The following is a 27,082-nucleotide window of genomic DNA, read 5'->3' on the forward strand; positions in this document are numbered from 1 at the left end:
ACTACAACTGTGCTTACTGGTGGTCCACGGCCCAGGAACCTGCGAAGTACTTAAGAAGGTGAAGTGGCGGCCGGGCTTTTGAGCAGTTGGCGGCTTCTGCGTGGCTCAGGCACCAAACCGAGGTTCACGTGTACCCATGGCAAAAGCACCAATGGCAAAAGGGTGGCTGGAGATGTCAGTCGTAGTATCCGCGTGATGAGCTTCCCACGGAGGTTGCATTACGTTTCCCCTTCTGGTGCCTCATCCGCGTTGTCATTCTGCAAAACAAGGGGCGGCATGGCGAATTCTGTTGGCGCAATTTTGGCCACAGATTTACGCGTCGCGCATCTTGCGCAGCCACGATTGGGAGGCCGTATCCCCTTTGTTGCTGGAATCCTATTTCCCGGTCCCCGTGGACCGTGGTCGTACTTGTCCGATTTCTGGGTGTAGCTGAACATTTTTGTGCGACATCATGGCTTGTTCCGTTTCGAAACCTTGCTCTCTCTGCCTCTCCCCATAGTCTATCTGGTTTTCACTTTGGATCTCCCGGATCCCCAACCTTAAAATCGTACGGTGGGGCCGATGGAGAGCCGAGCGAACGTGCGTGCCGTTCAGGCGATGCTATTTCGAGTCTTCATTGGCCCGCTTCGGCAGAGTGGAGAGACCTGAACATCGGACATTTGCACGGAGACAAGAATCGTGAAATTTGTTCGCCACACCAGCGATACTGGTAGCTTGAGTTCGCCCAGCCAATCAACTTGGGCTATCAGGTCTTCTATCGTTGTCAGATTTGTCACGGATGAAAAGGAGTGATAAGTATTGGCCGGTTTAATCCTGGTTTCGCCCCCCTACCCGATAGGTATGGAGATTTGCTTATTCTAGAAGTGTGTCGTTGAATTAGGCTACTGGGTCTTTCACCCCTTTCCTTTTTCCATGTGGGAGGCGTCCGCTTAGACAAGCCGGCTTCTCAATTTTGATTGGCGCGCTAGATATTCCGACACTAAAGACGTACATACCTGACACTTCTTTGGGAGAATTAGCACAAATCACGAACAAATCTGCCGACTCTGAGTTTCTGGTCGTCAATCTCAGTCCTTTCCTGGACTGCTTTGCGACTGAAATCACCGCGGCTGTGAGGGTGGCGGTTTGCGTAAGCCCTTACGGCATTTCGCGAGGTCGTTTTCCTGGAGTTGGGGAGCTTCTTGCAGCAGTAGTGACCAAACCTTTACCGGTGGAGAAAGGGAAAAGGGGGTCCACAAGGGAGCCCGCGGAGGGCCGCTGCTATCTACTTATACTTGGCTAGCTGCATACAAATCCCCAGGTACGAATTCGAGAAGGAGCCCGGGGACCAAGAGACGGACCGTTTTGCACTAGGTAGGCGGGTAGGCGGACTTAGAAGGGGTGTAGGGCCGGGACTCGACCTACTACCACATTTGTAGCAGTAAGACGCCGAGCTCTCGTGGTTTTAAAGCAGCCGGAGGAGCCAGTGTTTTTTAGTGCCGCGCCAATAAACTAGGCGTCATGGATATTAGCTGTTCATTTGCTGTTCAGGTGTTCTGGTAAGAAGCTTAAGTTGCATCACTTGGGGGGCGCTGCGGGGCAGCCCTCAGCGCAGGTGTGACAGAAAATAATTCGCCGTCTTCAAGCTTCGTTCTTCTCCTGCCGACTTTACGACAACCACAGCATCTCGCATCTGCATTCAACACTGGATGTTTCAATAACACTGCCACCATCGCTTCCATCGGACCTCTTCCTCCGTCGCTAGTCAGGTATTTTTTATCTGGCCTCGACGATAGATTTATGCTTCCGCACACAGCCTCATGTTTTAGCATTCGAAGAGTGTCACTGTCCATCCCAACTCAACCGCCACGGGCACTGACGTCAGTTCCACCATGTGCGTTCCACGAATACGGTAACGCATAGATCAGCGCATTCGGTTTCGCGATGAGCTTTTGTTCCGGTCTATATAATGAGAGCAAAAGAACGGAGTCTCTTTACAAGATCTGGCGACGAGACCAACGGTGTTTTATCCGCCCGAGATCTGGCATCTTACTAATACCTGCCCGTCATCGTCATTCGCCGCCACTATGTCGGACCACGCCCAGCTCACCGGCCCCCAGCTGCAGGCCCTGTTCGACATCCTGACCCACCACGAGACCTACCGCGAGGTCGAGAGCTTCAAGGCCCCGACCGCCATCGCCCGCTACGGCTACCCCTTCTCCACCACCGCCACCGGTACCGAGGGGGCGGCGGCGGCGGCGGCGGCCCGGCCTCGGCCACGCCCCTGCTGCAGCTCCTCTTCACCCGCCTGGTCCTGCCCATGCCCGGCCTCGCCGACTTCCCGCCCGACTTCTGGAACGTCAAGTTCCGCGCCGTCATGCAGCGCCTCGGCGAGGCCGACCTGTCCGAGAGCTACGACAAGGCCGCCCTGGGCACCCGCAAGACCCTGGCCACGGCCGCCTCGGCCTTCCACGAGGCCGTCACGCGCGGCATGCTCGGGGGCGTGCCCTTGTCCTCCGCCGCTGAGGCGTCGCCGGCCTCTGAGCAGAGGTGGGACCCGGACCACACGTCGGCCGCTGAGCTGGAGGCCTCGTTCGAGTTTTGCCTGCGGGATGTCGTCTACGGCGACCTGCTCGAGCGCCTCTTCCATTTCGCCCGGCAGTCGCAGGACTTCGACCGGTTCTCGCAGCAGATTGGCGACTCGATCGAGTACATCGTGATTCACCTGGCCACGTTCCTTCACTACATTCTGGTACTTTCGCCCGAAGGCCCTTACCTGTTGAAGCTTATCGAGAGTTTCAGTAAAATGTGAGTGATCCCGTCTCAACATTCCTTTTCGGAACATTCCATGATGTCAAGCTTAGTTTCGGGTCTTGATTGATGGTCATGTGTCGTGATACAATCGGTGCACTTGAGTTGCCAATATGCACCGTGGTTGCTTACTACGGCTATTGCTAGATACCCATTTACCATGGTGGCTCAGACGCTGCGGCTTGGTAATGCTGCCACCATGATCAACGCCATGAACAAGCTGTTTCTTTCCAAGATGACGGTCGGAAGCATCACAAACTGGATGGGAATCACTCAGAATGCCAAAGATGGCATGAACCTGATGCAAAGGTTGGTGCAGCACCACCGTCCAGGATCTGTCTACCTGACCAACTTGTAGAAAGCATGCCTGACATTTCGGCAGAATGCTCTCGATCATTGTGGATTATGATGCTGGCGACTTCCGCAAAGCCGCCGAAGCCATCAAAAAGACCAAGAATGGTCCGAGTGACAGACACTTTGCTGCTATTGATGAACATGTCAATCAGTCGAGGGACTGCCACGAGAAGATGCGCTACACCAGTATGATGGACCAAGAGTCCATCATTACGGCGATTCTCGTGACCAAGGATCCCGCCCTTGCCGCAGGCCTGAGCCAAGCCGACCACTCGCTTCTTCAGCAGTACTACTCGGCGAGACTATCTGCCCGGGACCGAGAACAGATTATTAAAGTATTCTGTCGGTCTAATCCTGATTACTTCACCTCATTGATGAAAGACTCGTCAGTCTCAAGTAAGTATTTGCTTTTTCCCTCAGGCGAAGACTACGTGCCAGAGAAGGTACTAACATACCCTTTTCTTACCAGTGGAACCTATCATCCGAGCGGTTCATTCACGTGTAGCACTACACAAATACGTTCCCCTGATTCAGAAGTTTGTAGGTGACCTCATCCAAACGGGCAAGGCGGACAAGAGCTCCAAGTCCAAAGCTCGAACCGTCCCTTCTGTGGAGGATTATGTCGTGCTTCTCCGGAAACACAAGTCCTCCCTCTTCAAGTTCCTGCACGAAGTTTCGAGCTGTTGCCCCGAGATCCAGAAGATCTTCCTCGACTGGGTCAAAGAGGCTTCAAAGAGCTTCCGACAACCGACTCCACCTCCACCTGTACCTCCGCAGAACCCTTCTCGCCAGACCCAACAGCAGCAGCACTACAGTGGCGACATCAAGCCTCTACGTACTCGCAGCACCCACAGCAACGGCAGCCTAAGCGCCAGTTTCGGAGCAGGCGGCGCGGGTGCCCTGAGCAGCGACCTACAGGCCCTGTACGCGGCGCTCCCGCGCGAGACGCAGTACCAAGTCGCGCCGGTGCTGGACCTGCACGCCGACTACCTCGCGACGCTGCACGAGGCCTCCCGCCGCAACCTGCAGCAGATCATGGACCGGCTCGCGGGCGTGCGCGAGTCGGCCGTGCGCCGCAGCATGCAGGGGCCGGGCGTCTACCTCGCGCGCTGGCACGCCTTGCTCGACGCCACCGTCATCACGCCGGCGGGGCCCGGGCGCGGCGTGCCGCTGCGCTGGGGGAGCGGTGTGCGGGGCGCCAAGGTGTCGGGGAAGACGGGGATGAAGGGGGCGGCGGGGGAGGAGAGCGGCGGCGGGAGTAGTGGGAACGAGCAGGAGAGCGGGTGGGAGGATACGATTTCTCTCGTGCCGTCGCAGAAGTCGGGGAGCGGTAACGGCAGTAGCAGTAATGGTATTGGTGGTGTCGGTGGCGGTCTTGGGGGGCCGCGGGAGCCGGATGCTCGGGTCGTGGTTGAGGCGCTCGGGAGCCAGTTCCGGGAGCTGGCGGCGGGCATTAGCGGGGTGTCGGTTCGGGAGGTTTCTGCTGTTGTGTGATTGGATGCCTGGAGATACTCGGGGCTTGGTTAACAGGTTGCTAAGCCATTAGGGTCTGCATCGTTCCCAGTCTAATAGTCGATAGGTTGTAGATAGTAAGCTGAAAAAGATATTTCATTACCTCTTCCCTAATAAACACGCCACTCCGGGAACATGGTGAGGTTTATCGTTACATCAATGCTTGCCTATATAATACGACAACCTATTTCTTGCTTCTACAGAAGAAATCCATTGTTCTGGAGTTTCTGGAAAACCTGCTCCCCATCGTACCGCAGTGACACCTCTTTCAGCTTATTTTCATTCTTAGACCCGTAAGTGGCAATAGGATCTTGGTCTCTTGAGGCGTCATTCATGTAAAGAAATGGCACATCGAGATTGCGTTCCAGCGACAGGCTCTTCATGAGAGCCGTCGTTCCGATAGAGACGGCTCGCACCACGGCATCATCCCCGGCGTTCTTCCAATCCACCGTGGTAGTCCACCCTAGACGGCCAGGTTAGTCCCCATCGTACGCCGGGCTCTGTGTTACTCACACTGGCAGTCCCTGACCGGGATGCTCAGAGGGCTCCCGCCTCTCTTTTGCAACTGGATAGCCATGTTCCTTGATACGTGTTGGACGACAAAGGTTTGATTGGCACCAGTAGCGGCCCTCACGGATCTGGCGTTACGCTCCCAGAACCGGTATACGTCTTTGTAAAGCTGGGCGTCTATACCCGAGGCAACCCCTCTGTAATCATGACTATTGCAAATTAGCGACCAGCAGGAGAGCAAATAAAGATTAATAGATGTGTTTACCGTGCAGGTTGTGACGCAAACATCGTTCCAATCATCGTCATCAAGGAATGCCATGTCGAGTTGGTCGGGGGTAGCACCACTTGACCTCCCCGCAACTCGTAAAAGGGCTCGAACGAAGCAGGATGACTGGCAACCTCCGAATAGCATAGCAGAACCACAATGGAGTCCAGGCCAATGACCAACTGCACGCTTGCCCTCAAGTCATGAGCACCGTGCCGTTGCCAACGTACCATGGCGTCCAGGATGTCCTCGGCCTGGCTGGATGGGTAGGTGGTCAAGTAGTACCACATTTCGTTCGTAGGTATCGTATCAACATCGAACCGAGTCACGATACCGAAATTGGCCCCTCCCCCTTCAAAGCCCAAAAGAGATCGGAATTCTGGTTCTCGTTGGCGTTCACAATGGAACCGTTCCCTAGAATAACCTGGAACAAGTGTTAGGACTGCTTAGGTACTCCCGATGTAATCAGGACTGACTGAGCCGAGAGACTAGATTACCTCGTACTGCCTGACATGGCTTGCGGCCAAGCCATATTGGTTGGATGTGAAGGAGACGCCACCTCCGAGGAAGAAACCCCCCACACCAACTTCAGGGGTCCTGGGACAGATGACGCTAGCATTATGAGCGCTCGTAGCTGCTAGAATATCTAGCCATCTGGCCCCAGGACCAAAGCTGGCCACACTGCCATCTTCCGAGACGGTCAGGTGGTTCAGTCCAGCTAAATCGAAGAGGATGCCACGGCCATCGATGCTGCTCCAGCCCGGGTTCGGCGAGTGGCCTCCGCTCCGAACCGCAAACTTGACTTGGAACTGGGTGACGATCTGGATGAATGCTGAGACATCCTTGGAGTTGGTCGGCTTGAACATACAGTGTGGTTCGAGAATACAGGTTTCTGACCTTGTGGCGAGTCAGGATTATGAACAGTGCTAGTAGCCAGTATCAGGAATAGGGACTTCACCAGTTCTTGTCCACCACAGTCTGGTTCAACGGAGAAGTGTTAACCTTGAAGTTCCCCAGTGCCTCCTGCGCTGCCTTACAAGCACCGTCCACAGAACCGCACGTTACTGAAGTGACATAGTTCAAGATACAGATCACCCAGAAGAGTGTCATGGCCCGGTTTGAATGGTTAATGGCGTGTCTGTGCTTTTTCTCTTCCCTTCGTTTCGGTACATAATCTAGCTACATAGAAGGGACGTACATAGGTCGAAGAGCATTTTATTCCCGTACCTTGTGAAATAAACCAAACAGAACCATACTTTTTCTCATCGCCACCTTGTGCTGCCCGCCCCCAGCGCCCCTAATCTTTGTTGTACGGAATATGTGCTTACGGTGGTACAACGGTGTCGTAGGGCTCCTCTTTCAGAGTAACGAATTGTTGCATTGACGCTTCCGTTTTTAGTTATGCAATGTAACCAACGGGCTCGGGTTGCAGGCCAATAGAAAACAGCTCTTCATGTAGTGTATTTTGTTGGTTCTCCGCCCCACCTCCTCACCCCCCAGCGAACAAAGGGATGAGCACCCGGGCACGTCAAGTAAAATTTCTCTTTCTTCGGCTACTTTCTAGACTGTGTTTGGAAACCAATTCTACTTACCACTGGACAGCATACGGTTCCACCATGGCTGCCAAATTTGAAGTCTCGCCCGAGAAAGAGGCCAGTTTCCTGACCTTCTTCCATCGTCAACTTACCTTCACACCCGCCCCGGTACATGGTGTTGACCTCTCGGGGCAAACGGCGATCGTGACTGGATCCAATGGTGGCGTGGGTCTCGAGTGCGGTCGGCAGCTGCTCGACCTGGGCCTGAGCAAGCTGATCCTCGCCGTTCGGGACGAAGCCAAAGGCCAAGCTGCCGCTGCCGGGCTGGCCCGTAATCGCGACGCCAAAAACGCCGAGATCGAGGTTTGGAAGCTGGACCTGTCCGACTATGATTCCGTCGTCGCGTTTGCCGACCGGGCCAAGACGCTCGCGACGCTCGACATTGTCATTATGAATGCGGCCGTCATCCCCTTCCAATTCGCCTTGACCCCCGGACCCAGCACGAGGAAGGCTTCCAGGTGGCGTACCTGTCCACGGCCCTGCTCACGCTGCTGCTCCTCCCCACGGCCGCCTCGAAGCGGCCGCGCCAGAAGCAGCCCACGCGCATCACATTCGTGACGTCCGAAGGCGCCGCCTGGTCCAAGTTCACGGAGCGGGACGCGGTGCCGCTGCTGCCCGCCTTCGACGCGCCCGTGGTCGGCGGCTCCGGCGAGTTCCAGAACCGCCACTTCACCACCAAGCTGCTCGGACTGCTCTTCCTCGCCCAGCTCGCCGCCGTCATGCCGGCCGACCGAGACGTCGCCATCCTCAACGCCGCTTCGCCGGGCATGTGCCACGACACGCGGCTCGCGCGCGGCATCGACGACACCGTCATGGGGAAGCTGGTCAAGACCCTCGTCACGCGGCGGGTGGGCTACACGGCCGCCGTCGGCTCACGCACCGTCGTGGACGCCGCGGTGAACCATGGCGCCGAGTCGCACGGCCAGTATTTCTCCGGCCAGAAGATCAGACCGTAGGTTCTGCCCGTTTCTTCTACTTATCATTCCCCTGGCATACACACGCAACTCTCCATACAGATGACACGGCGTTGAAAATATGCATTAGGACAAACACGATACTGATACTTAATGAACAATAGCTTGCCGCCAATTGTCTACAAAGAGGAAGGGAAAGTCATTATGGAGCGGTTGTGGAAGGAAACACTCGACGAACTCTCCTTTGCTGGAGTGAAAGAGATTATTGATACGATCGCCAAGGGGCAGTCGTAGTACTGGTGCTACGGGCTCACTAGTGAAGACTGAGCGGAAGGACGGATGAACACCTCTTGATTTACAAGTTATCATTTGCCAGAATAACTTATGCTGGCCCGCCTACTCTGTGGAGGTAGCTTTCTACCTGTGAAAACGTTCATGTAATGACCTGGTTACGCTGTCTTGGTCCGGTCCGCGAACCGTCTCTGAAAGACCGAGGTCTCCATCTTGTCGCAAGCCAATGGCCAGTCAGTAGACCACTGGCGGTAGTATGGCTGGTAGCCGAGCAGGCTTCCAATCCACCTCCCAACCACCACGCCGAGGGCCTGTGCCACTGTCCGTCGGAATGGAACCCACCATGGCAGCGTCATGTACGTTCCGCCAGCGTCAAATGTCTAGCTTTCGCGAGTGGTCAGCCTTGCCGGACGTGGTTCTCCCCCTTCTCCTTTCTCATCGCACGGAAACGAGGGCAAAGGGGGAAGAGAGAAATATTTTTGAAATGCAAGCAAACACTGACGCTAAATACTTGGATCAGAGAGATGCGGCCCCCCTTAGTGACTACCTCATCTTGGTAGCGGTACCAATTCTCAAACATCAGCGTGTTCATTTCAAAAGGGTCAGACGTCTTCTCGGCCGAGAGGAGGAAGCGGACGCAGCGGGTAGCCTCCTCCTGCTCCTCCAGAGGCAGCGGATAGGTGCGGTGATGCACGTAGGGGTGGATGGTCTGGGGCCCGTCGGCGCGGCCGAGGACGCGGTCGCGGCCGTCGAGCTCGAGGACGACACGGCCCTCGAGCACCTCGAGGTACTCGGCCTGCAGCACGTGGAAGTGACGCGGCGGCTTCTCCACGAAGAACTGCCGCCCCGCGACCAGGTCCAGCTTGACGTCGAAGGCGAAGGCGCGGTCGTGCGGCGGGTGGGCGGCGACGCGCGTCTCGACCGCGCCGTTCAAACTGGTATTTCGAATTGGTTATCGGAGATTCGGTCTCTACATGCAATGGACAAGGCTCGGGTCGTCCGCAACTCACACTGATACGATTATATCATCGTCGTTGTGCTGCATTGTGCACGGCTTGTCATGGTATCCCACGCTCAGTTTTACTTGGGTTACGAGAAATGTCTGATGTTGGAGGAGCTTCGCTTGATCTCGATGATGCCGAACTACTACGATTAGAGACCTGCCGTCTTCGTATGGATAATCTCTCGGTTAACTTCCTGGGCAGGCTTTGCGACAGGAGCGGGCGGGTGTGGTAGGTTTCCGCCGTATCTCGAACGGTTTCGTTGGTTGACAGACTTTTGATCCACCATGGCGCATATGCAAAGACAATTACTAGGGCTTCCGGTTGGCGCGAGATAAATTGGATGGCATGTTCAGCCTTACTGAACGATGATTTCAGTTGGCCGTACTGCAATACTACCCTGCATGCAGAACCCAATATAACCACACCCACCCCCAGCTTCCGGTCGGTTCACCCACATTGGGTGTGCACACCATGTCAGCAACCAGATCCTGAGATAGGCAACATATGCTGATCTATCTTTCTTTCTTTTTGTTACATCCGGCGCAATTGTCAACGTCACGAGCCACACACTCTTTTCGTCCAACCCGGTCAGACGGATGTGCTTGTATTACTTTTAAATTAATTGGAATGCGCTCGATGCACAGTTGACTATTTAAGGCATACCATACATATCCTCATCCCCGGTTCTCCGCCTGGACTGAAGGGTGCAAAGGTGCATCGGAAACCCCACTCACCCTATGCTGACACTGAAGTTCCACTTCCGAAATAACCGTCGTGTAATCCTGCTGTTGGGGGTGGTGGCGGTTCAGCATCGGGTTCGATGACTTCGCACCGCTGCTACCGGTAGACCCTTTGCTTCTCGACCCTTCCAAGCCTCGTAGTCGATGGTAGAGTTGGCGGAACGCAGGAAGCGACGTCCCCAAGAGTGCGGCGCATGGCTCAACTTGACAAGGAATCCAATACGTCGTCCCATACGAGTCCAGCTGTATCGGGATGAAGAATGCCATCTGATAGTTGTACCCTAAGTCTCCCGTCAGTAATTATACAAGGAGCAATTAGCGAGAAAGCCCTTCTCCACCTACACTCCATTGGTCCCAATCTCGGGTTTTTCCACTCTTTGGTCGCAATTGCAAACTTGTATATGGCTGGAACACAGGCGCTTTGAAGGAGTCAGTAGTTGTTCAGTTAGTGTCACTGTGGGCAAGGAGCGCTTATTACCTAGCTCCGAAGACGAAGATCAAAGCTGCTCGGAGTCGCCTAGTTCGTGTCATCTGCAGCTTTGATAGGAAGAAGATTGGGAGAACAGCAAGTGTAAGGTCGAACGCGATACTAACGACATAAACCGACGTTAGGTTCGCGTTGTAAAAAAGGAGGTCGCAGGAAGTGAGTATCTCAAGTGGGTATTTGATCTTCCAGATGGGATTGCAGATGAACGCAGGCGTGACGGAGAATGCAACAATGTACGCAGTTTGCAGAGCCATGAAGAACCATAAGACCCTCCTCAAGGCTCGCTCTGGAGAAAAGATGCGACGGTAGAATAGCAAGATGGAGATACGAATGGACCCCGACATGGCAGGATAGAGGAACGTTGCGGCCAGAATAGACTGTGAATTTTATCGTCAGAAATACTGGCGAAAGGGGCAGAGGAAGACGGCGAAACTAACTTGCCAGTAGAGTGAGTATTCTTGGACGGTTATCTCCCACAAGGGCTTGCCGATCCCAGCATGGAGGTTAGAATACGCCGCAAATGCCGACCATGCGATGTAAAACATCTATACAGTCCACGTCGTTAATTTTCGATAGTGAGGGCGCCACTGGGCGTTCGTTCGAGACTCTGGTATGACTTACCGCTGCGACAACGATGGCATAGTCGTCTGCCCCGAAGTTGCCATGGCCAACCCGAACACCCACGCGCACACCTACGGACAGGGTTCCGATTACCCCGAGGGCAATGCACGCTATTGCAATGGAATGCACCTTGTGGGTATCAACTACCTGGTCAGGCGGGGGAATCAAGTCCTCTAGCTTGGGTGCAGACATGGCCTCCGTGGTTAGAGCAGTCTTTGGCGGTCTGGGAAGGACGATGTCGAGACGTCTTGAATTGTCGAGATAAACTGACCTTGAGCCGCGAACAAGTTCCGAGTTTCCCAGACAAATATAGGGAAAGCAAATCAATACATTGGTACTTGCGTCAGCCTTAAATAGGACATCGAAATTTGCGCTTTGCACCACACGTATTATAGCTCCCAGATATGCCGTACCCCCCGCTCTTTCTTCCCCTTGGCGGGCTTGAAGCGCCGTGCCCCGGTTTGGTGAGAGTACGGTCACACCCTACCCGGCGAAGACAGGGGGTTAGCGGCGATCTGGTCAGGCTCAGAACCTCGGAATTTTGTTGGTTGGACACTTCAAGAACCAGACCACGTCGTTATTTTTGGCCAGTCAGTTCTGAAACGGAGCATACTTTAACCGAGTCATCTCCAACATCTCTACTCTCACCATGGATGAACATTCCATTGCTTTCCAGTCCGCAATCTTGGTATCCCTGGTCGGTATTGCCATCTTTGCATCATGGCTGGTACCCCGGATCCGCATAGCGCCAAAGAGCGAGCCTCCGCACTTACGGGAGGCAGTGCCTTACATATCTAACACGCACGAATTCCTGACCGACATGGCCACCTTTCTGAAGCGTGCGACGTAAGCTCCAATTGTCCACCCAGCCCCAGCTCGGCTAGGTTCTAACCCAGACTACAAATCCCCAGTGAGACGTTCGAACGGACCCAAAGCCAGATCATCAAGTTCCACCTGGGATTCAGGAACGTCTACATGCTGGCTGGTCAAGCCAACGTGCAGCAGCTGTTCCAGACGCCAGACGATGTACTTGGGGTGAACTTTGTCCAAGTGGAGCTCATGAAGAAGCATCAAGACTGGACAGCCCAAGAAATCAACAAGTTCATACGCGATCGGACCGGCCGGCTCAAGACACCTGCAAAAGGTGTCATGACAGGGATTGATGGGAAGAGGTACTGGCATGAACACAACAACCTCTACCTAAATCACCTTTCACGGAAGAGTTCTGACGCTCTCGCTTCCCGCTATGTCTCGTTGCTCTTGGACAAACTCGAAAACAAGGTCAGAATGTCAAACACTGAATGGGAATCGATACATATTCTGGAGTTCCTCGAGACGGCGATCTGCGAAAGCGCCATCGTGGCGATGTTCGGCTCGCAGATCCTAGAAACCAACCCCGGCCTAGTCCGAGCCTATTTGGACTTCGACCGAATCGCTCTTAACCTCATGTATGGCCTTCCGAGGTGGCTCCGACCCCGCCCCTACCGTACACGCGAGCGCCTACACAAAATGGTCGAAACGCACATGGCCGCGGCCTGGGCCAGCTTCGATTGGCAGGGGCCAGGAAGTGATTCCGAATGGGAGCCACAGTTTGGCTCCAGACTTACCCGGGAGACAACAAGATGGATGATGGAATCGGGTTTCTCATCGCATGCTGCGGCTGGTCATGTGGTGGCCGTCCTATTTGGGTAAGAGTATCCCCCATGGCTTCTCCCAACACACTCGCTTAACATGGCCACTTGTTTACCCCATCTTTACAGGACCAACGGGAATACGATACCGTTGATAAAATGGGCCCTAGTAGAGCTGATACAAGATCCGACGCTCATACATAGAGTACGGGAGGAGGTCGCCACTGCCATCGTCACAGACTCGGGTAGTGGTAGACTTAGGATCGACGCGGGGGTCCTCGTTGGGTTGCCTCTCTTACAATCCATCTTTACAGAGCTGTTGAGACTTCATGTGTCATTTAGTGCTGTCCGCGAGGTTCTAAAGCCGGTGATGGTGGGTGGGTACCAGATACCGAAGGGTTCGCTCCTGCACGCAAGCACCGACATGGCGCACTTGCAAGAGGACGTCTGGGGAGCCGAAGGGCATCCCGCCGACACTTTTTGGGCAGAGCGACACTTGTCCTATGAGGACACGACCTCAGCGGAGCATACCAATACCACAGCCGCCGCCGCCGCCGCTTCTGATGTGCGACGGCAGCCTCGGTTCTCAATGAAAGGCCGGGGCTGGGCTTTCTTTCCCTTCAGCGGTGGTTACCTTATATGCCCGGGCCGGCACTTTGCCAAGCAGGAGGTTCTCCTGACAATCGCCGTTTTGGTGACGAATTCGACCTAGAGCTCGTCAATTGGATCAAACCGGACGGGTCTATCCCAGATGCGCCACCTCGGGACGACAGGGCGTATACCGGGTTCGTAGTCAGGCCCCCTGACTGTGACATTAAGATCCGATGGAAAAGACGGTGACCAATCTCATTCTCACGAAACCTGAGGTTTCCCATTGTAGTGCCGTACAGGTGAAAGTGGTTTGTGGAAATGGCAGAGCTGGAGGGGATGCCGGGGTGCCCCGAACAAAGCCACGTTTTGACAAGGGGTGTCACACTGTATTTCAGCACTAATGCTACCCAACGCTTGCCCGCCCAGCTGGAACTTTGACTCGGTGTTCTTACCTACTGCAGTCGCCGTCAGGGCTCCGCATCCCTTTTCCTAGACTTCCTTTTTCATGTGTCTCGAATCCTTCGATGCTAGGGGTGTGCTTGATAGCAATAGATATCACCAGAGAAGCAGCACTAGACGTTTCTGCCACAATCTTTAGTCATATGAGAGCAATCATGTATTTAAACTCGCCGCGTCTTCCGCCGTTCAGGATCGAAGGGCTCATTGTCACCCATGCTGGTTTTCGCGGTTGCATTGATTGACCTGACTGCATCTGCATCTCGTGACGGTGCGGCACACACTGTGTAACCAACTGCGACCTACCCCTCCTGCCTTACAGATTATTAGCAAACCAACCTGTGTTGATGGCTGCCATGTCAGACTCATTGCTCTTTTTTCCGAAGCACAGAAGCAAGCGAAGAAGAAACAGAGACGCGATGGAGAAACTCAGCAATGCCGTGCAGCTCGTCCTCGGACTAGGCTCCCTGAACAGCTCCTCGGCAGGCGCATCGCCCTCCGCCCTGTCCGCTTGCCGGGAGCTGGGCGCGACATTCAGCAACAACGCGACCTTCGCACTACGCGATGCCCTGTACACGCCTCTCGCCCACGCCCACTGGTCCCAGACGGCCTGGGAGCAGCCGACCTGCATCTTTCTGCCCGACGACGTCGCGCAGCTGCAGGCCGCGATCCCCCTCATTGTCGGGCACCAGAGCACCTTTGCGATACGGTCGGGCGGCCACCTGGAGGCTGTGGGGGCGGCCAGCACCGACGATGGCGTCTTGATCGACCTGTCGAGACTGCGGCGCCTGGAATACCATGCTGAAGTTCAGGAGGCCATTCTAGGCCCCGGGCTACGGTGGGGAGACGTATATGGTTACCTGGATCCATTCAAAGTTACTGTTGTGGGAGGCAGAGTTTTGGATGTCGGAGTCGGCGGATTGCCACTGGGAGGCGGACTTTCTTACTTGTCGGATTTGCATGGGATGGTGTGTGACAACATCGTCAATTATGAAGTACGTAATGTATCTTATTTCGGTATCTTTCTTGCATCCCCCGCTTCTTTCGAGTGTCTCATGGCTCAATAACATCCCTCAGGTTGTTCTCGCAGACGGTTCTCTCGTCAATGCAAATGCTGGGTCTCACCCAGATCTGTTTCAGGCTCTGAAGGGTGGCGGTAACAATTTCGGTACGAGTTCCTTCCCACGCCCTTTCGTGTGACCAATGGCCTGAAGCTGTATACCTAACTCCGATTTCTAACCAAGGTGTCGTGACTGCTTACACCCTACGCAGCTATCCGATTCATGAGGCGTGGGGCGGAACCAAGGTTTTCGCCTGGGATAAGATCAGTGCTGTCCTGGACGCCATCACGGCGTACCAGAACTTGCCCAACAAGGACCCTTATGCGAACATGAACCTGAACGCAGCCGCCACAAACCAGACGGACGTGGGCGTCATCCTGACGTTGGTCTACCTCAAGCCCGAGGACAAGCCCGAGATCTTCTCCGATTTCTACAAAATCGAGGCTTTGATGGATACGACTGGGCTCAAGCCGCTCTCCAGTATCATGGGAGAGTTCCCGACACCCGTAGTACCACGGTAAGCAAGGACGGCAGCTCAAGAAGGCGCAACGCTGACAATTGTGTGCGACAGAGCAAAGCATTGGATAACGACGCACAAAGCAACCAAGTCGATGCAGAAGACCATTGAGCACATCATGGCCACAACGCCCCATCTAGACACGATCAAGTCCGTCCCCACCGGGACCGGCGTGTTCAGCTGGCAGCCCGTCGCCGCCAGCCTGGTAGAGGCAGGCCGGCGCGGCCACCAGCAGAACAACGCGCTGGGGCTGGAGCCCGTAGCGCAGAACTGGTTCCACCTGGACGTGCTGTGGCAGTCGGCGGCCGACGACGAGAGGGTGGCGCGGGCCGCCCAGGCCATCGTGGACGAGATTGCGAGCGCGGCGCGGCGCGAGGGAAGCCACCTTCCGTACCTCTTCATGAACGACGCGCACGAGGGTGTGCCCGTCATCGCCAGCTACGGCCCCGAGAGCGTGCGCCAGCTCTGGGAGGTCTCGAAACGCTACGATCCCCACCAGGCCTTCCAGAAACTGCTGCCGGGCGGGTTCAAGCTGCCGCCACTGGAGGTGGCACAAGGATGAGAAGGGCGAGTTGGGTCACGAGGGTAGTACGTCTGGGTGATGGTGGTCAGCAAAGTGCATGAGGGGCTTTTCTTGTTTTAGGAACCAACGTGCATAGAACAAGCCAGTTTCCCGGTCTGACATGACCATTCTTGGCCTATCGTGCATTTCATCCGGGGGAAAGGAAGCGAGGAACGGACCGCTAAGCCCTACGACTGGTCCACCACAATCAGGGCAGGGGGGGTGTTCGTCTAGTAGATGCGGGGTTACATATGTACGCTCTTTTATTAATATAGCCAAGTTAACTGGGATGGTTACATCGTATGACAATAATGGGTCGTATACCAGCCAATAGTCGATGTGTGATATCTGGACACATCTTACGTGCATGTGCTAGGACCCCCCCTGCCAGACCACTTCTATGATGGAATGGACCGCAAGCGGTGGTGACGATATGGATCGGATTTGGAAACGTGGGTCAGCTTCCGAAAACAGATGGTACCAGTCCTCGCGTGTTCTCTCTCTGGCGTTCAAGGCCATTTTGACCATCAAGTCGGTGGCGCTGTGTTGGGGGGCGTGCAAAACGCAGGTAAGAATGATGATGTTTGACGTCTTATTGCGGAATGGGAAAGGGACAGATAGTTCGACTTACAACTGAGATTGCCTCTTGGGCTGCGACTGACCTGGCGATTGGCTGCTGTTTGGCTCTTCGAGGCAGATGTCATTGACGAGAATCCGAGCTCCAGGCTTCAGCGCAGGCACTTGATTCCGGAGGATCTGAATGGCTTGCTTATCCGGCCAGTCGTGTAGCACTGTTCGGAACATGTATACATCGGCTCCATGCACCACCTGCTCTGTGAAGAAGTTGTATTCGCGGTACTTTAGGCGCATAGACACATTTCCGCCCTCGCCCTCGTCGACTTGTCGTTGCTGGTTGCGCTTGGTCACCTCGGGTAGGTCCTCGCTGATGACGCATTCGATCCGCGGATAACGGCGCAGCAGCGCCCGACCGAGGGCGCCACGCGATCCGCCAACATCGACAATAACCCGCGGGCATGTCATATTATCGTCGTGCCCAGTAGCAGAGGAGGCGGGCCGCGGCGGCGGCGGCGTCGACGACGAGGGTGACCAGGGCACGTTGCCGACGGAATGGTCCGTGGAGTTCTCCGGCAGCGTCATAACCCACGACATGGCGTTGGCGAAGCGCTCGATCCGGGCCGGCTCGCCCGCGATGGCGGAGAAGATGTCGCCGCCGGTGCCGGCGAAGCCGTTGGCGAGGGCTACGGCCGTTTCGTCCGGCCGGGCCGACGACGCGGGGAACCGGCGCAGCGACTCGACGTACCGGAGCGCCGCGGGGCCGTACTCCTCGAGCACGAACCCGACCGCGTCGTGCGCCAGTTTCGTCCTCAGCGCGCCCGAGACGGCATTGTGGCGGACGCCGCGTCCTCCTCCGCCGGGGTTCTCTCCTTCGCCCGGCGCGAAGACGCGCAGGGATATGGCGGCGCGCATGATGCGGCGGAGCTCGGCCTCGGGTAGCCCGCAGCGCTGCGCCAGTTCCTCGTAGGAAATGCTGTTGCCGTTCTCGGGCACGTGTGATGCGATACTGTACTGGTAGAGCACGTGGAAAGTGGCCGTCCAAGAGGGCTTTTGTTTTCCCACGGTTTGTGTAAGTCAAAATGTCAATCGGCTGGGTGTACCAAGTAGTCAAGCTCTGTGTGCTGGTCTGGACTCACGCTGAACATCACTGTACGGAAGAGGTATTCCGTGGGGCCAAGTGTCAGTACCCGCAGCTCTTCGAGCGCTTCAAGAAGCCGCTCGCGATGCTCCTGCAACACCGTGGGATACTGGTATGTGGTTCCATCAGGAAAGGGGGGAAGGTGGGATAGGTTGAGTGAAGTTATAATGTCCTCTATGGAGGAGGTAGAAGACTTGATACTACATCCCAATTCGCTAAACGACTTCGAGGCCGGCATTCTGATCATGTGTATATGTGGTGAGTGCAGGTTGATGTCCATCTTGCCGTACAGTTTCACCAATTACTCTCCAGTGGTCGGGTAACAACGAGCTCATATGGTCGGTGAAATGGGAGGAGCCGACCCGGGTCCACCTACCCATTCAGACCATGGCAAAGGGTGGATGGAGAATACTCCCCTCGTTGCTGCATTTGATTTTCAAGTTACACCAATGACACAGGACCGGCAGCCCTCTCCACTCCCACCTCGACACATATGACCCTATTATGCACGTACTTTCTAGGCAGGTACTTTGTATGCACGTACTTTCCCTCATGTACAGCTGCATCAAGTACATCCCGTCTGATTAACTACTTACGTACGCTTATAAAAGCAAAGACGGGCAGCCCTACGCGGTAGTGTTTAATACCCTGTCTCCAATGCTCGGTTTTATACAGCCATGACGGAGTGTCTTGAACCACTTCTACATTATCATCCTGAACAACACTAGAATGTCTCCCTCTTCTGACACAAAGCAGAACGGCACAAAAGTGCTTGCGAGTCAATACGGCGGCTCCACGGCAGCGGGATGGGTCGGTCGCCTTCCGCAGTCCTGGATCCCCTACATCCAGCTCGCTCGTCTAGACCCGCCCGTCGCCCTGTTTCTAGTTTACCTCCCCACCTGTTCGGCCTGCTGCACGCGGCCAAGTCGCGCCACCTGTCGCCCCTCGAGGTTCTCCGCGCCGGCGGTCTCCTCCTCGGCGGCAGCCTGTTCTTCTCCAACGCCGCGCACGCGTGGAACGACCTCGTCGACGCCCCGATCGACCGGCAGGTGGCGCGGACCAAGGGCCGCCCCATTGCGCGCGGCGCCGTCCGCCCGCGGGCCGCCTTGGCCTTCACCGGGGCCCAGGCCCTGGGCGCCGCCGCCTTCTTGCTGGTGCTCCCGGCGCCGGCGACGACGACGGCCGCCGCGACGGTGCCGACCATCGTCGGGACGGCGTACTACCCGTGGGCCAAGCGCCACACGCACTTCCCGCAGCTGGTGCTTGGGCTCTGCCTTTCCTGGGGCATCATGGTCGGCGGCGCGGCTGGTGGCGTCGAGGCGCCACACCGGAGCCCGGCGCTTTGGTGCCTGGTTGGCAGCGCGACGGCCTGGACCATGATCTACGACACCGTCTATGCGAGCCAGGACCTCACCGACGACGTGCGGATAGGCGTCAAGAGTATGACAGTTCTACTGCGGGGGAACACAACGGCTGTACTCTGGGGGCTCCTAGTTTTCATGGGCGTCCTCTTGTCGTACTACAGTCGTCTCACTGAGGCTGGATTGGGGTACTTCGTCATCACAGTGGGGGGCTGCATGTTATCGCTCGGCACCATGGTCGCCAAGGTGCAGCTTAAGGACCAGGCCAGTTGTTGGTGGTGGTTCTCAGTTGGCTTCTGGTATACAGGTGCTTCCATCGCTCTTGGTCTGCTGTGGGAATGGACAATTGCTCCCCTTCTTTACTCACCCCAGTCTCCATGATGTGTATTCGCAGTCATAATAAATATGTCCTTGAAAATTATACCTCAGTTTCGACTCTGATATTCTGGCACTAGTATCTTGATATAAGGATGTTCCCAGAGACGCCTCTACCCACTTTGTCCTCCCCCGTACCTTAATTTCCCTATTCTTTCCCAGAGTATCCAGGCCAGTCCCCATAATAGCATTAGCGTCCTGTATTTAGTACCATGTAGTCAGCAAAACAAAATTCGAAAGAGGTAATTGGGTAGGCGGATTGTGTAAAGCTCACCATGGCATCCTGATCGTGCCCCGCCGGCACCGTCATGCCCCTGACCATGTCAGCCATGACCCCGTACCAGAACCGGCCCCGGTCCGCTTCGACAGGATCTTGTCGACGACGGCGGCGGCGTACTCGGCCGTGTCCCTGCGCGGCAGCCCGTCGCCGCCCTGCGCCCGGTGCTTCACGACGGGCTCGATGTCCTTGTAGAGGGACCCGTCCGGCAGCGCCCAGTCGCCGAAGTAGGTCTGGCCGTTGGACCGCACGGCGCCCGTCACGATCTCCATGACGTCGACGCCGAAGGGCCGGAGCTCGAGGCGCAGGGTCTCGGCCAGCATCTCCAGCGCGCGCTTGAGGCCCGAGTAGACGCCTGGAGGGGATGGGAATGATCAGTCGCCAGGTTAGCTTGGTGATGCACACGGACCCAGGCAGTTGGAACCTGGAAGGGAGTCGGGATGGGAAAAGGGATAGGCAAGAGAGGTGCTGCGGGCACTACTGCTACTGACCCATGTACGGAGTAGTGACATATCCCGCAATCGACGTGATATACACCGACGTCCCCTTCGCCTTGATTAGCAGCGGCGCAAACGCCTGCGTCACGGCCAGCGGCCCCACGTAGTTGACCTCGAACGTGTCCCGCACCGCGTCCAGGTCCTCGTCGAGCACGGGCATGAACCGGTTGCGCGCCGCGTTGTTGACCAAGATGTCGAGCCCCCTGTCACCCGCCTGTCGCTCAACGACGGCCGCGGCGGCCTTGATGGACTCCGGCTTGGTCACGTCGAGCGCCAGCATGCAGACGTTGTCGATACTGCTCACGGCCTGCATCTTGCCGAGGTCGCGCGCCGTCGCGTAGACGTGGCAGCCACGGTCCCAGAAGGCCCGGGCCAGGGCGGAGCCGATGCCGCCGTCGCTGCAGCCCGTGATGAGGACGTTCGGCTTGGCGTCGGACGACCCGTACATGCAGGGCGCGTTCGGGTCCCATTCGATGTCGTAGCCTTCATCGCCTGGACGTAGGTTGCGGTTGTATGGTTCCGTGGGCGGGGTTGTTTCCGTAGTAGAGGTTGTTGATTCAGGGTTTGTGTCACCCATACTGGCAATAGAGAAGGACAACGGTGACTAAAAAGAAACAGGATGTGTGTGGCAAAGCAAGTGAGTTCCGAAAAGACAATCTTTCTTAAAAAGGGAAGCCCTCAAATAGTAAATGGCGTGAAGGCAGCAACGACTCCTCAACAGTAAGCACTAATTGCGTTGATATACGATGGATGCGCATGCTCAGGGGTGGCAGCGGCCTGGGGTTTGTAACAGGGCCGACAGCCAGCATCATATCATTCGGCGAGAATATGGCCTATGGGAACACATACCGGCGAAATTGTTCACTACTAGACGAATGCGGCATATGTTAGTTGTGGTTAGATGGTTAATATAACGTAAGATCTTAGTCGCATGTACTGGATGCTGCCAAACAACATATTGAATCCCGGAGACGTCATTACCAGAATGGCCAAAATGGTCATCTAAGTAATAAGCCTCGTTCACTATCGGGGTTGTAATGAAGTAATTAAGAACGGGATAGCCGGCAGCAGATAACTAGATTGCAGTCTTTAATGTGCGTGTTACGCTCTATACACCTGAGACTTTCCCGATACACCGAAATATTCCAGTGAGATAACAACTTCCTTAAAGACAGGTACCATATTACTGGCAAACAGCACGATACATATCAGGACGGCGAGTCCAGCCGGTCCACCTGAGCGCCACACCCCACCAACTCTTTACCACCGGGACCGAACCATCATCGTCCGGCCCGACGCCGCGATCCCAGTAAGGTATGTCATCAGTGGCCTTACTGTTGATGTCACGTCTAATAACAACGGCTGCACTGCCGCTTGTTTCCGTCAACACCGCGGATGACGGCTGACGTTGCTGGCTTGCCAGCAAGCCGCAGATTTCGTCGTACTCAAAACTTGTCGCGGCTAGAGCCTCGAACATGGCGCTGTGTTGTTGCTCTTGCGGCTTTTGTTGGGGTGTCTGAGCCATGATGCGGTTGGCAGACGGTTTCTAGGCGAGGGCTTTAAGTTACACTAGTAGAGACTCAATACTCACCAATGTCTCGTATGTCACTACAAGAAATTCCAGTATGATATGGACGGGACTTGTACACTATTTATGGATTGCAAACCCGACCATGCGGCCATGTAGTCTGGCATTGGTGTGGATAGAAGCGAACAATGGTGTGTGGAATACAATGAGGGATACACAAAAGGACTCCTCAAATGAAATGTCCCCATATCCTTTGTTCCTTTGACGATGCCCCACGACTCCAACAATAACCTTGGTTGAGAAGAATCCTTTGTGATGTACTACCCCATGTAAGTGCCATGATGTCACTGCTGCTGATGGATATCTCCTGCTGAGCCATTCCACTTCCTGTGACAGAGTGGCAATTAAAGGGTGAATGGAAACAACAGTTTCCATTGATACATGAGAATTACCCAGTTCTCATCCGTCTGTACCCCTGGTGTGAAGATTTAGGCATCTGCACATTTAACTCTTGAGACCCGAACCCTCATCAACATTTGAAATGAACAGAGTTAGAATAGTGGCGAAACTTTTGGTGAGAGATAAGCTAATCTGACCGGTTTTTATCACGCCTATACTGAGAAGGCTTAGTTCATGATGAGAGGAAACATACGTCGCTCCAGCTAGAATTAGCTCTATCATCTTTGACTTGGTGAGGTGAGATAGTATTGAGAGATATATAACGGTAGACGTTATGATGACGCATATTCGGGCCCAAACGCTATTGATGAGGATACAGACAACAACTGGGATCAGGAGAAGCGATGTGATTATAACCAACATCAACACCCTGGCTGTACCCTTGATCAGCAGCCCTATGTAAAGTAATACATTCGGATCGGTCGACAAGTCATGTCGTGGGATCTGAATAATGTTTAGCTGCAACTAAGTATCGATAATAATGTCATGTAAGATTCAAAAAGAGAAACCCACCGTTCGGAAGCCCTCGTAGCGATCGACGAGCAAGTCTTCTACCCAGTCCTCGAGCTTCTTTATAGCACTGTCATCGGAGGCAGAAAGGGTAAGAAGCTCCCTCTCGCAGTGGAGGAAGTCTCTCTCGTCCCGGCTTATGCAGCTGGTTGCATCCACGCAGTTCTCAAGACTTGATACGTCTCTAGACGACGCTTTCTGCAAGTTGAGCGTTTTGTGGGAGCGGCCCAGGAACTCGTCTTGACACTGTTTAGTACACGCTCCAAGACCGGCACTATCCTATTAGACGAACCGTATCCCGCTAGATGCAAGTCTATCTCAGCAAGCAATGATTTGCGGGCAGTGTTGTTATCGGACCGACTCATTCCCAGAAAGAGAGGATGGCCTTCATTGCGGTCCAGCTCGTCTAGTTGGGACTCAAGCACTGCAAGCTTGTCTTGCTTCAAAAGGAGAAGCCCTGCACGCAGTCTCGGAAAACGTCTGCAAACGAAAAAGTTGGCGTTTGCTGCGATGAGGGCAGAAAATCTCGGATACCCGGCCCGGTAGTCCTCAACTAGCAATATCTCATTCAATCAGCTAATGAACACAAGGACAGCGGGAGAAATGCGAACTGGTATTAATTTTCGATGGTTCATTATTAGCTCCCTCCTGGATTGAGATCATCTCCATGTCCAGTGTTGCAGCCCCGTGCCCCCTAAAGGACAAACAGCCCCGGGCTCTGGACAACATAGACAAAAGGGGACCCATCCCAATCACATTTCCTTGCATGGTTTGGCTTGAAAGTAAAGCCAGCTGATGATAAAGCACTCTGTAAAGGCTTACTGTGACCTGATTCCTGTAGCACAATAACTCTTATTTATGAATCGAGGGTGGTAACACAAGAAACCCAAACAGGTTTAGACACAGTCACAGCAATAACACCGCCTTGTAATCTTACCAGGCATGAAATGCCGAGAGTGTCTTACCCCGCTGCTTTTTTAATCAAAACCTCAGTACTTGGGCACCCTCCGTTCGCCCATACTTTCTCTATCCTGGTAATTCAACATTACGCCATTGTCGAGATAGCCCTGGTTTTCCAAACCACAAAAGCGAGAAAACAGTGGCAATACGTTAGAACTCATGCCTGAACCTACTCGATTCCTTGCCTGCTGACAATCGTTACGAAATATTTTCTACTCAGCTAGAATCAAGCGAAATGACATTATGACGACGCATTATGCGCTCCTGATTGGCAACTGTTACTGTGACGGAACTTGGGGACTATCGCTCAAAGGCTGTGCGCGAGATGTGATCAAGATCAAGGCGCAGCCGGCCCGATCCTCAGCGGGCATCGACATCGAAGTGCTCGCAGCTGGCCCCAAGGCTGCGAGCGATTCTGGTCGTCCAGGTGAAGTCGAGGGTGCGGAGTTGCCAACTCACAGCAACGTACTGTCCAGCCTGGAAGACATCATCGCACGCGCCTCGGCTGGCAACTTTGTGTACATCCACTTTAGCGGACACAGCACCGCCATCACCCCTGATAGCGGCAGTCCCTTCTCCAATGGCTCTACGGGGGGACCTGGCGCTGGTCGTGCTGTCTGCTGACAATGCGGCCAAGATTCAGTACCTCCGCGGCTTGGAGTTGGCGTATCAGCTGAAGGCAATGATCGACAAGGGGCTAAAGGTTACGCTCGTCTTGGACTGCTGCGTTGCTGGGAGTGCGGTGCGGGACAAGCCGGATCCGTGCATTCGCTATCTGCCCTACAGCCACGAAGTAGACTTGGCGCACCCTCCTATCCCGGGAAGAGTCTCAGTCTCCATGACGGGAGCGCGCAGCCGTCCCATCGCGATGCCTCCCTGCGCCCAAATTGGCTAGTCGACCCGGACGGCTACACTATCCTCACAGCGTGTGGGCCTAGAGAGGTCGCGAAAGAGCTAAAATTTGGCACCGATGAATGGTACGGAGCCTTGTCGTACTTTTTGATCCGGGCCTTTGTCAGGTACGGGCGCGTCGGCGGTTGGCAGCACCATGTCTATGCGCACGTGTGTGGTCGGTTTCGAGACCTCTCCCCGGAACAGAACCAGATGCTCTATGGGAGCATGGGTCTGTGGTTCTTTGGCGAAGCCTGCATTACGGATGAGACTGCGTCCATCGTCGTGGTCAGGAAGAAAGGTCAGAGGGACCTGGGCCAGGCGCCCTTTCAACTGGAAGCTGGGGAAGCTCATGGCGTTTGTAAGGGGGATCGGTTTGCCTTACATGGTATCATCAAGGCTCAGGAAACAGCATCAAGCATGTTCAGCTCTTCGGAGGACCATCAGGTGGTGGCAGAAGTCATGGAAGTCAGGGCCCTCACGTCAGATCTAAGAGAGACGACGCAAACCACCAAGGAATTGGGCTCCGGTTTGACTGCGACGCCAATTACCCATCTGGATCTTCGTCGATTCCCTATCAAACTGGATCTGTATCTCCCTCATCCGGATATCTGGATCGAGGCCCTCAGACAACGTCCGTCTCTGAGAGTCGTACGCACCATTGATAGCCAACTGGCCGAGGAGACCTCATTTTCATTCTATGTAACCGTCACCAAGGATGATTATCAAATCTGGAATCAATTTACATCAACCAATTCATGGCCTACCATCGTCACCTTATGATCCTGAAGAGAATGCAGATTATGTCCTAGACACCATGGAACATCTGGTCAAGTTCAAAGCCATGGAGGTATTAACCAACAAGGCTTTAACAGATACCTTCACAAGGTCAATCGACGTCCATGTCGTAGACTCCGATGGAACGGTGCACCTCCCCGGATGTCGATATGATGGACCGTTTGCTACCGGTTGTTCTCATCAAGATTGCATCGTGAACGTGAGACACGGCGACAAGCTCCGCTTGAAGGTGAAAAACAAGGAGGACGAGGGAGGCCGAGATCTTTACATTCACTTATACAACATGGCATGTTCTAGGTGGGATGTCGAGAACATTTCCGGCGGGGATTACCGCGCCCTCCCGCCACGCTCGAGCAACCAAGACGAGGATGATTACAAGTCGGGAACCACTGGTGAGTGGAAACCATCGTTACACATGAAGATTTCCGAGGAGCTCTTGGCGATGGGTCATGATAATTGTGAAGACATCATAAAAGTCATTCTCACGTCTGCACCGACCTCTTTCATGTGTTTGGAGTTGCCAAAGATTGCAAACCACGCCAGGCCGGACGTGAAGACAGGCAAATTCAGAGGGGGTTCTGGCAAGGTATCAGAGGACTGGGCTGCGCTCAATTTCCGGCCCCGCACGCAGAAGTAGATGAACAAAACGGGAGAAACACTTCTGGCATTGAATTTAGCTTGAAAAGAAAGATACAGGAAAACTCGTTCCTCTTCAGGGCCCAAAATGAACGTAGGGTACCCAGTGCAATGGCGCCCTGGGCTGGTTATCTCCATTATCCGCCTCACACAAGGTTGCTGGCCTCGGGGTTCTATCCTCCCTCTGGTTCCGGTGCCTCTCCCTGCACAGCGCCTTTCTGACGGGCATCTCCCAATGTTCGTCTCTCTCAGTAATTTTCCCCTCCATCTGGCTAGCGTCCCTGGGCCACTCCCGGTCGTGGCCTGCAGACTCTCTCTTTGGCCCCTGAACTGTTAGCTTGTCGAGCCAATGGTCTCGCTGCTTTCGTAGGGCCTTGTGTAGCCCCCGAGAAACTGCTCCGTCCTCCAAACCTCTGTTCTTGGAAATCTCTTCGTATGTTGTCCGAGCTATATCCACACAGACATCGTCGTCCACGTTACACAAGCTACCTATGACGTAGCGGAACCCGGCAAGCTGGAACGCGCTGATCAGGTGGATATTCTCGTCCATGAACTTCATCACCTTGAGGCGGCCTGTTCCGCATGCCGAGAGGTACGCTGAGAATGGCGAGCGCTCCCTAAGTTCATGTCTAGTAAGGTTTCCACCATCAGTTTGTCGCTATTATTTACGTCTCCTAGACACAGGTAGCTCTTCGACGGATCAATTCCATCAGTGCATCCGTGGCCGGCGAAGTGGGATATGGCAGACCGGTGAAGATGCGATTTTATCTCAGCCTTGCGGCATAGCGGCTCGACAGTTTGGATGTTCATAGAACGGCACAGGCTGCGCACCGCAGCCACTTCTTTAGCGGCAGAAGGTAGGGAACCCCACCCACGCGTGTACTCCATGGCCACGAGTAGTGCTTGGGCCGAGTTAGAGGTTGCAATAGATGGCCGGCGGCTATGAATGATAGCCCGGATGGAAGAACTGTAGGACGAGATAACCCTGTCAAGCACGGTCTCGGATGATAACCTGCTGCATGGATGGGGAACTTGCTCAAACCGCCTGTCGTAATCCACCACAAATGCGGCCAGTCGTCTCCAGAGGGTGAATTTCTGAATCCTAGGACCTCGAGAATCGGGAAGGCGATGTTGTCCCATAACCATTGGGGAACCAGAGGGCTTCCGAGGTCATC

The 27,082-nt window shown here is 54.8% G+C and overlaps 15 protein-coding genes across 15 annotated transcripts; 6 read left to right on the plus strand and 9 right to left on the minus strand.

Moving 5' to 3' along the window:
• Positions 1-105: 105 nt before the first annotated feature.
• On the minus strand, positions 106-437 carry PG994_000950 (uncharacterized protein; the record flags this gene model as incomplete). The annotated part of the gene is made up of 2 exons (XM_066852359.1): positions 106-166; positions 223-437. 2 exons carry the CDS (start codon positions 435-437, stop codon positions 106-108), a joined length of 276 nt encoding a protein of 91 aa, XP_066720500.1.
• A 1,629-nt stretch (positions 438-2,066) lies between these two features.
• On the plus strand, positions 2,067-4,638 carry PG994_000951 (uncharacterized protein; the record flags this gene model as incomplete). The annotated part of the gene is made up of 5 exons (XM_066852360.1): positions 2,067-2,243; positions 2,273-2,787; positions 2,938-3,099; positions 3,173-3,540; positions 3,614-4,638. The coding sequence occupies 5 exons, from the start codon at positions 2,067-2,069 to the stop codon at positions 4,636-4,638; spliced, it is 2,247 nt and encodes a 748-aa protein (XP_066720501.1).
• Positions 4,639-4,853: 215 nt separating this feature from the next.
• Positions 4,854-6,645, minus strand: PG994_000952 (FAD linked oxidase-like protein; the record flags this gene model as incomplete). The annotated part of the gene is made up of 6 exons (XM_066852361.1): positions 4,854-5,119; positions 5,170-5,375; positions 5,432-5,855; positions 5,991-6,328; positions 6,390-6,495; positions 6,630-6,645. The coding sequence occupies 6 exons, from the start codon at positions 6,643-6,645 to the stop codon at positions 4,854-4,856; spliced, it is 1,356 nt and encodes a 451-aa protein (XP_066720502.1).
• Positions 6,646-7,047: 402 nt separating this feature from the next.
• On the plus strand, positions 7,048-8,234 carry PG994_000953 (NAD(P)-binding protein; the record flags this gene model as incomplete). Its single annotated transcript, XM_066852362.1, has 3 exons — positions 7,048-7,428; positions 7,467-7,978; positions 8,105-8,234. The coding sequence occupies 3 exons, from the start codon at positions 7,048-7,050 to the stop codon at positions 8,232-8,234; spliced, it is 1,023 nt and encodes a 340-aa protein (XP_066720503.1).
• A 155-nt stretch (positions 8,235-8,389) lies between these two features.
• On the minus strand, positions 8,390-9,276 carry PG994_000954 (uncharacterized protein; the record flags this gene model as incomplete). The annotated part of the gene is made up of 3 exons (XM_066852363.1): positions 8,390-8,611; positions 8,734-9,166; positions 9,242-9,276. The coding sequence occupies 3 exons, from the start codon at positions 9,274-9,276 to the stop codon at positions 8,390-8,392; spliced, it is 690 nt and encodes a 229-aa protein (XP_066720504.1).
• Positions 9,277-10,040: 764 nt separating this feature from the next.
• On the minus strand, positions 10,041-11,275 carry PG994_000955 (uncharacterized protein; the record flags this gene model as incomplete). Its single annotated transcript, XM_066852364.1, has 4 exons — positions 10,041-10,218; positions 10,454-10,839; positions 10,900-11,007; positions 11,084-11,275. The coding sequence occupies 4 exons, from the start codon at positions 11,273-11,275 to the stop codon at positions 10,041-10,043; spliced, it is 864 nt and encodes a 287-aa protein (XP_066720505.1).
• Positions 11,276-11,732: 457 nt separating this feature from the next.
• Positions 11,733-13,554, plus strand: PG994_000956 (uncharacterized protein; the record flags this gene model as incomplete). The annotated part of the gene is made up of 4 exons (XM_066852365.1): positions 11,733-11,929; positions 11,980-12,771; positions 12,844-13,408; positions 13,429-13,554. The coding sequence occupies 4 exons, from the start codon at positions 11,733-11,735 to the stop codon at positions 13,552-13,554; spliced, it is 1,680 nt and encodes a 559-aa protein (XP_066720506.1).
• A 626-nt stretch (positions 13,555-14,180) lies between these two features.
• PG994_000957 (FAD-binding oxidoreductase) lies at positions 14,181-15,901 on the plus strand (the record flags this gene model as incomplete). Its single annotated transcript, XM_066852366.1, has 4 exons — positions 14,181-14,756; positions 14,839-14,929; positions 15,006-15,339; positions 15,394-15,901. The coding sequence occupies 4 exons, from the start codon at positions 14,181-14,183 to the stop codon at positions 15,899-15,901; spliced, it is 1,509 nt and encodes a 502-aa protein (XP_066720507.1).
• A 627-nt stretch (positions 15,902-16,528) lies between these two features.
• Positions 16,529-17,895, minus strand: PG994_000958 (uncharacterized protein; the record flags this gene model as incomplete). Its single annotated transcript, XM_066852367.1, has 2 exons — positions 16,529-17,488; positions 17,614-17,895. 2 exons carry the CDS (start codon positions 17,893-17,895, stop codon positions 16,529-16,531), a joined length of 1,242 nt encoding a protein of 413 aa, XP_066720508.1.
• Positions 17,896-18,421: 526 nt separating this feature from the next.
• Positions 18,422-19,357, plus strand: PG994_000959 (uncharacterized protein; the record flags this gene model as incomplete). The annotated part of the gene is made up of 1 exon (XM_066852368.1): positions 18,422-19,357. One exon carries the CDS (start codon positions 18,422-18,424, stop codon positions 19,355-19,357), a length of 936 nt encoding a protein of 311 aa, XP_066720509.1.
• A 300-nt stretch (positions 19,358-19,657) lies between these two features.
• Positions 19,658-20,702, minus strand: PG994_000960 (uncharacterized protein; the record flags this gene model as incomplete). Its single annotated transcript, XM_066852369.1, has 3 exons — positions 19,658-19,983; positions 20,038-20,052; positions 20,120-20,702. 3 exons carry the CDS (start codon positions 20,700-20,702, stop codon positions 19,658-19,660), a joined length of 924 nt encoding a protein of 307 aa, XP_066720510.1.
• Positions 20,703-21,308: 606 nt separating this feature from the next.
• PG994_000961 (uncharacterized protein) lies at positions 21,309-21,650 on the minus strand (the record flags this gene model as incomplete). Its single annotated transcript, XM_066852370.1, has 1 exon — positions 21,309-21,650. The coding sequence occupies one exon, from the start codon at positions 21,648-21,650 to the stop codon at positions 21,309-21,311; it is 342 nt and encodes a 113-aa protein (XP_066720511.1).
• A 507-nt stretch (positions 21,651-22,157) lies between these two features.
• PG994_000962 (uncharacterized protein) lies at positions 22,158-23,173 on the minus strand (the record flags this gene model as incomplete). Its single annotated transcript, XM_066852371.1, is given in 4 exon segments — positions 22,158-22,221; positions 22,306-22,571; positions 22,626-22,868; positions 22,880-23,173. Coding segments are annotated over 4 exon segments (867 nt in total), but the record flags the coding sequence as incomplete, so codon positions are not given.
• Positions 23,174-23,825: 652 nt separating this feature from the next.
• PG994_000963 (caspase) lies at positions 23,826-25,908 on the plus strand (the record flags this gene model as incomplete). The annotated part of the gene is made up of 3 exons (XM_066852372.1): positions 23,826-24,197; positions 24,369-25,107; positions 25,274-25,908. The coding sequence occupies 3 exons, from the start codon at positions 23,826-23,828 to the stop codon at positions 25,906-25,908; spliced, it is 1,746 nt and encodes a 581-aa protein (XP_066720513.1).
• Positions 25,909-25,983: 75 nt separating this feature from the next.
• PG994_000964 (uncharacterized protein) lies at positions 25,984-27,053 on the minus strand (the record flags this gene model as incomplete). Its single annotated transcript, XM_066852373.1, is given in 2 exon segments — positions 25,984-26,565; positions 26,577-27,053. The coding sequence occupies 2 exon segments, from the start codon at positions 27,051-27,053 to the stop codon at positions 25,984-25,986; spliced, it is 1,059 nt and encodes a 352-aa protein (XP_066720514.1).
• Positions 27,054-27,082: the final 29 nt, after the last annotated feature.

This window comes from Apiospora phragmitis (genome assembly GCF_038363925.1).
Source record: "Apiospora phragmitis strain CBS 135458 chromosome Unknown utg000002l:1.0-5516284.0:1.0-5523493.0, whole genome shotgun sequence".
NCBI lineage: Eukaryota > Fungi > Ascomycota > Sordariomycetes > Amphisphaeriales > Apiosporaceae > Apiospora > Apiospora phragmitis.